General features: G+C 47.4%; 1 protein-coding gene across 2 annotated transcripts in view; it reads left to right on the top strand.

Moving 5' to 3' along the window:
• Positions 1-7,500, top strand: part of tiam1a (TIAM Rac1 associated GEF 1a) — an 80,381-nt gene that overhangs the window by 53,891 nt on the left and 18,990 nt on the right. For both annotated transcript variants that reach the window (XM_076273486.1, XM_076273485.1), the window contains exons 11-15: positions 1,241-1,345; positions 2,407-2,488; positions 2,881-2,967; positions 6,769-6,981; positions 7,432-7,500. The exon at positions 7,432-7,500 is cut by the window's right edge and continues 65 nt beyond it. In XM_076273486.1, the coding sequence (XP_076129601.1) occupies positions 1,241-1,345; positions 2,407-2,488; positions 2,881-2,967; positions 6,769-6,981; positions 7,432-7,500 (556 nt within the window). The remainder of the gene's footprint in view (positions 1-1,240; positions 1,346-2,406; positions 2,489-2,880; positions 2,968-6,768; positions 6,982-7,431) is intronic.

Below are 7,500 nucleotides of genomic sequence, written 5' to 3'. Positions count from 1 at the left end.
GCACTTCCCGGCAGCCTCAAGCCATCTCTTATCGCTTTCTGAATCTCTCTCTCCTCTCTCTCTCTCTCTCTCTCTCTCTCTCTCTCTCTCTCCATCTCCACCCTGTTGTCAGAATGAAACCTACACAAACCCTACTGGGGAAATGCACCAACAACAAAGTGCAAAGAGCAAACCTCAGATCATATCCCCTGTACCCACTGCAACAATCTGACTCCTGTTTAGCATATGGATGGATCACACCATGTTCTCAGACTATCAGAATTATGCAACATATGCTCTCTTTATCTTTTTATTCTCCGCTTCTCTTCCTCCCTCGTCTTTTTCCTTTCATCCTTTCATCCTTTCATCCTTCCATCCTTCCGTCCTTTCATGTTGACCTAGGTTGTCATACTAGGGTGATCAGTGGTGTTCTGACTGCATGCACAGAATACATGTGATCATATCCTAAGGCGTGTACTCAAGAAAAAACCTCATACACTGACACTGGCTGTTCTTGTTTGCATTGCTAAGTGGCCAATTTATCCTCGCTTATCACATTTTCCCATCAGCACAGAGTGCAGCATTGTGTCCACCGAATATCCTCCAACGTGTTTATGGAGTTGTACAGTTCACGCATTCCTTTTGTGTGATACGATATGAATATGGAGTGATCATGCCCCCCTTTTGTGCTGCAAGACTGTGGAGAACACATGCCTTCCACAGAGGAGTCAGAGGGCAGGACCTAAAAACTCATTTGGGATGTCTTTGTTGAGGCGGCTTCCTTGAGCCTCTCTGTGCTCAATCATCATGACTAAATGAACCAGAGGTCGGACAGTCACCGATTTCTGGTAATGTCGTATAACAGGTGGCCAGATTTGTGTCTGTCTTTGTCACGCTTATGGGGTTGACTCACACATTTGTGTGTGTGTGTGTGTGTGTGTGTGTGTGTGTGTGTGTGTGTGTGTGAGTGTGCGGGGCTATCAGCCTGTTAAAACAATTGTCTGTCTGTGTATGTGTGTGTTTGGGTGGTATCTCAGAAACCCCTTCAACTGCAGCCAAGGTTATTAATCTCTGATGTCAGTAAGCTTTATTGCATATGCTGAGGTATGTGGGAGTAATGTAATGTCTGACTCAAACATCACTTGGGACTGCTACGTTGTTGAACCCTGCTTTACTTTTGTCAGTTTTTATCAGCTCGGCTGCTTGTCTGCATTTAGTTACTTTTCTGAAAACTTTTTATTTTCTGTCAATGTCTCCTCAGACTCAGAAGTTGGACACCTCCATGCACTACATCCGGCTGAAGTTTCTGATCGACGGCCAAACGCAGTTTTACGTTCCCAAGCCTGAGGAGGATGTGTGTGAGCTGGTGAGTGAGTAAGGTTGGGGTTCTCTTTTGCCTCCTCCGTCAGCACAGCTGCGGTTGAAGTCAGGGAAAGAGGAGTGCTTGACAGCACTGCTCACTGTGGCAGTGTGGTGTCCTCAACGCAATAAGGCCATTTTAAGACCTTTATCAGAGCAGGTCAGCCTCTTGTGAAATAGTTGCACGAACAGCAGAAGACGGCATTAGAAACATTAGTTTGTTTGTCCAGTGGTGTGTGTGTGTGTGTGTGTGTGTGTGTGTGTGTGTGTGAGAGAGAGAGAGAGGGTGAGAGAGAGAGAGAGAGGATTTCTCTCCATATAACAGATTCAGAGAGCTCAGCAGACCTCCAAGGCAGAGTGTTTTACCATTTCAATGGTCTTTTGACCGACTGGAGAGGCTGTCAGTGAGCTGCAGTGTGCGGCTGACGCACTGTGACTACTCTACTGTACTGTATCTGTATCTGTCAGAGGATGACTGGCCTACAGCTACAGTGTATACGGACTCCCCCTCTGATGCTGAGGCAGGGCTCCTGTGAACAGCATTAATAATGCATCCTGCAGATTCATGTACAGCGAGATCTATTTTAGAGCGCTGCCGCCGCTCCCCATTTGTGCGCATGTGAAGTGAGTGAAGCTCCCAACTTTTGCAACCACAGAATCTCATTTATTTTGCTGTGTCCTCGCCTCCACAAAAAGCGGCTTTGTAGATGAATCAGTAGATTTTTTCTCAGTCTCTCTTCCCAAACACATACTCACTCTCTCTCTCTCTCTCTCTCTCTCTCTCTCTCTCTCTCTCTATCGCTCTCCCTTTGGTGTTGTTTCCTTTAACGCCTGTTCAGTGTGAAAAGTTTCCTCTCCTTTGAACTCTTACCCATGTGTGTGTTTATATACTGCATATCTGCCTGTATGTTGTACACTTTTGCTTTGCTAGTACTGAGTTAGAGTGACAGTGGTGTGTCATCATAGCTGTAAATGTCAGCTGTAAATGTCAGTACAACAAATGGTTCAGTTGTGTGCTGCAAATGTCCTAATAATGGGGCTGATGGGAAAGTGTTCCTCTCCCTACAGTTCTTCAAAGAGATCGAAATTTGCCCCAAAGTGTCAAAGGTCATCCAGTTTGACCGGGCTGAGTCCTGTGTCGTTGGATATGGTAAGTGGACCTCTTTATTCAGTCCACCAGGTCCAGTAGGACCAGTAGAGATCTGCCTTGTGGGTTTGGAGTCGTATCAGTGTGTGTCATCAACTTCTGTGTGCTCTCTCTGCCACTCTCTCTCTCCCTCTCTCTCTCTGCCACTCTCTCTCTCTTTCTCTTTCTCTCCCACTCTCTCCCTCCCACTCCCTCCCTCTCTCTTTCCTTTGCGTCTCTTTTTCTTTTTTCTTCTCATCTCTTTCCCTTGTCTCTCTCTCTGTCTTTACATGTCTTACCTCCTGTCCTCCCTCCCTCCTTCTCTCTCTCCCTCCCTCTCTCTCTCTCTATCTCTCTCACCCCCCTCTCTCTCTCTCTATCTCTCTCACGCCCCATCTCTCTCTCTGCTGCTGTAGGGTTCTCGGTGGTTGTGGTGGATGAGGATGGCACTCAGCAGCTCCACGTGACAGATGTGAAAGTAGGAGGCCTGGCCGCCGCCAAAGGTGAGAGACAGTCGCTGTGTGTGTGTGTGTGTGTGTGTGTGTGTGTGTGTGTGTGTGTGTGTGTGTGTGTGTGTGTGTGTGTGTGTGTGTGTGTGTGTGGCATCATGGCAGTGATGTCCTAGCAGATCCACTCAGTTCTACCTGCCGGCCTGTCCATTATGCTTCAACCTCTTTCACAGGAAGGAAGTGTAATAACACCAGGGTTGCTCCTCCATGAATGACTGCTATACTGTTGAGGCTGATATTCTCTTCAGTCACACATTTTAGACTCATAGTACCCAGACTATGAGACAGACATACCCACTGTCCAGAATCTACTTCCTATTGATTACATGGCCCTGAGTGCATGACACTCTTAGGCAATTTAAAAGCTAAGTGAATTGGCCTTCCAAATTGACAGAGATGGGGTTATGTGAAAAAATCCATTGGGCCATTGTGTTGGGAGCTACTTGCTTTTCAGGGCTAGGTATTCCTGTAGTTGGTTTTTGAAGTTTGACATTATTCTGGAGTCGGAGTTGGATGCTGTCTTTTTTTGTAACAAGATAATGGATCTGACTGTTGAAAATCATGTGACATTCTCCTCCCCCACTCAGTTCAGAATGCCTTCCCACACGTATCTCTTCTCGTATCTCTGGGCAAAGATGCTGGGCTAAAAATTATCTCTCTCTGTGCAGCCGTCGGGCAGAGCTGCACACTTTCCCGTCCGGCCATTTATGTTTTTGAGCTGGCCACAGCATGGCCAGGATAATAGAAAGTGCGACCAGCCACAGGGAAGAGTGAAACGGACTGACCCAAATCTCCAGTCGACTGGAGGAAATTCATTTACGACGCACACGTCGGAACGCAATCATCCGAGCAGGGACCGAATTAAAAGTGCAAGTTGGGGGGGGGGAGGGGGGTGCCAAACATGTAGCCATTAGGCTGGGCATTTTGCCTGCTCTCACACCAGGTGCACCCCCACCCCCCCTCTCAGCCAACCTGTCCCAGGTACAGTGCCCACTCAGCCCCTCAGGGCCCACCTGATGCCCAGCGGGTGTCACAAATAAACACAATTAATCTGGAGACAAACACAATTAATCTGGAGACAAACACAATTAATCTGGAGACAAACACCAGTAATTAGGAGATTGCTTGGAAAGCTGGAGCACCAGAGGGACAGCTGAGCTTCACTGATAGCCCTTTTCGACTGACAGGGAACCAGTTCCGCTCCTGTTCCCGAACGACCATTTGAACCGTTCGGAGAACTTCCACCCAACAAAAAAACGGTTCAGAACATGCCACTTTGGTTTGGAGCTGGAACCAAAAACTAGTTGGTTTTTCATGCATACCGGAACAGGAGTGACATTATACCATTCAGAGAGAAGCAGGCCCTCGCCATGAGTGAACAAAACTAGTCAACTAGCATTTCACAGCTGGAATTATCTAGCATTACACAGCTAATAAAGTCTTGTTTCTGAGAGACCATTTAGGAGACCACTGTCATATCATTGTCTCCTGTTTATGCATATCATTAACTCTTGTTTATGCATGGAACACCCTCTGTTGATGAAGGCAAGACAACTTTATATATACCGTAATTTCTGTATTAGCTGAGGTTTATACATTGATTTTGCAAAAGTTCATAAGTTATGAGGTTAATACACGGGGGCAGTTAATATGGTGTTATGGTAATATGGTATGATAATATGGTTTTGCATTTCTAACTGGTATAAAACACCATACTGTAAGTAAAACACATAAAACACAGACCTCTGTCAACTGACCTCTGGTGAGAGGTGGTCATCTGTGGCCATGAGTGGAGGAGAGATAAAGGTAGACCGTCTGTAACTTCTGGGAAGAAGATCTATTGCATGGGCTATGTCAAAAGAGGAATCGCAGCGCTACAAAATGAGTCCTGTAGGATGACAAGACTTCTCGCAATCGCTGCCCTCCCTATTTGAGGCGATGAGTGAGACTGCATTAATGAGTCCTAAGGCTGTCTGTGACTGTGCCTGTGTGATGCTGACGTCTCAGATCTTTCAAAGGCAAGCAGGCAGCTGATGAGAGGTAGGAGTGGAGCTAAGGAGACTGCAGAACTGGCACTGACGCACAGTAAGCACAAACCAGGCCTGGATCAAAAAAAAAAAAAAAACTCAGAACCCAGAACATGCCCTCACTGATGCAGGTCATACTTGAAAGCTTTCCGGGCTGTGTGTGTGTGTGTGTTTTTGGGTGTGTGCAATAAATAATTCTTTGCAAAAGTTGGCCCTTTTTTGAAGTGAAAAACAGGAATCAGCAATCATGGTGTAATTATGATGGCATTGGGCCACAGGCTTTCACTTACTCCTTCTTTTCACACGCAGTGCAGATCACTTTGAGGCACACCAGCGAGCAAGTCAGACGGCCCCGCTGGTTAACCCCACTGAAAACCTTCGCTTGAGTTCATTGTAACCCATGATGAGCTGGTCTATTTCACAGCGTCACCATCGGCCCTTAGGGGGTCTTGATATACCAGTGAAGAGGAATCTAAAATGGGCTCTAGTCACATACGATTAAAAGAGCTGGAAGGAAAGCCACAAGCAGACAGGGTCTATTTGTGAGAGAAAAGTCTCCCCACTCACTCTCTCTCTCCCCACACTAACTGGTTACATGTCCCCTGAAAGTATTTAGTGAAAGTCCAGCTGCCTAGAATCTCATTAAAGCTCGTTGCTGTCGAAGATGAATGGGTAGAGGACTCCACGTTTGCCATTTCTAGTGCACTCGCCGTGGGGCTTCTTTCCAAATCCAGGACAGTCATGGTGGGAAAAAAAAAGTACCAGGGGCTCTCTCTCTCTCTCTCTGATTTTCCCTGTTTCTCTCTCTTTCCCCCCATGACATCACTGCGCTCCTATTTATCCCGGTGTCATTGGGAGCCAGAAGGGTTGCAGGGCTCTGGCCAGTTGGAATCCTCCACCGTGGCTCACATCTCACATCAAACACGCAACTAGGTCACACTCCAGGCTATCTGGAGCTCTGTGTCTGTGTGTGAAAATAAATGTGTGTTGGTTAATGTGTGCTTTTTTAAAAGAACAGAAAAAACTGCAGGTGTGTGTGTAAATGGGTGGAGTCCGAAGAGGAGTGCTTCACAAACAAAGCAGTCTTACTCCGACAAGCACATTCAAGTGTGCATGCAGGAATATACATCAAACACACACAGAGAGACATTAGGAATTAGCAGCATTATCTGTGCTGCAAAACAGGAGGGGTTTTCAGAGGGATTTCAAATAACACCAGTGCCACCAGTCCTCTGACACCAGCATAGGACCGAATTCCAAAGAATCTAGAGCATTCCCCCACCCCCTCGCCAAATTGTCTTTGTTCCATGCCGTGCTGTGGGGCTGGAAGGAACATCAATAATCGGTTGTGGCTTCCGTCTAGCTTAATGAGTGTTAATTGATATATTAGAAGTTAATTGACTGGCTGTCCGGGAGCTAATTGATCGTTAAGAGAGCTGGGATCAGGTGGCGCAGACAGATGGAGGGAGACCGAGCTAAATGCCGAGATGGTGTCTGAGGAGGAGGACTGTGTTTGTTTGGGTTCTTTGTTTTCTTTGTTCTTTCCAAGCCACAAGTGCAGTGTGATAAACAGAAAAAAATCTCCCTAAAAAGAAAATTCCAAATCCAAGACACTGGAATAGTACTAGAATGAGCTATTCCATCAATGCACTGAAATCTGTTCTTGCAATACATGGTTAGCGCACTCTGCTAGATATTAGCATAATATACAGTGTGTGTATGTGTGCACACTAATCCGTGTGTGTGTGTGTGTGTGTTTTGCACACAGGTCTGCGAGCAGGCGATGAGATCCTGCAACTGAACGGGAAGGCGGCATCGGCCCTGGAGCTGTCGGACATGCAGGCTGCGTTCGCTCTGCCCTCACTGGCCCTGAGCGTCAGCACGCTGCCCGCCGTCGAGCCGAGCCACCTGTGCCATCGGCCCCCCCGCCGCACCGAGCACGACGACACCCTCTGCACTGACATCTTCTCCCAGAATCAGGGTGAGCCGTCTACACACACACACACACCAGACTCGCCATATTGTCGCCACACACACACTGACCCACATGCACAAATAGATTCACCCTCCCTAACCACACACACACACACACCCCACACTCGGCATATTCTGTGTGTGTGTGGTTAGGGAGGGTGCATTTATTTGTGTGTGTGTGTGCGTGTGTGTCCTTGGATTCTTTTGAAAGTCAATCAGAAATGTTGGTAGTACACCGTTTTGCTGTTTATTTTGGCTAATTGGACAAGGTTATCACACTGGCAGTTACCCACTGCCCCCCCCCCCCAACCCCACCCCACCCCACCCACACCAACTGCAGCACACAAAGTATTTTTAGTGACTCTTTTCAGAGTAGTGTTTTTTGACGCCTAGTGATAAAGGTACAGATGAAGCTAATGTGTGTGTGTGTGTGTGTCCGTCCTTCCTTCCCCTGTAGAGGAGATCCTGGACGAGGGGGCTGGTCTGGCCCCAGAGAGCCCGGATGACGGCCTGGGCGACGGATCCA

The sequence above is a fragment of the Alosa pseudoharengus genome, unplaced genomic scaffold (assembly GCF_046254945.1).
Source record: "Alosa pseudoharengus isolate Yale_2024_CS ecotype anadromous, Long Island Sound unplaced genomic scaffold, YU_APseudo_1.1 YU_APseudo_1.1_scf_8, whole genome shotgun sequence".
NCBI lineage: Eukaryota > Metazoa > Chordata > Actinopteri > Clupeiformes > Clupeidae > Alosa > Alosa pseudoharengus.
This window is presented reverse-complemented; position numbering and strand designations above follow the sequence as displayed.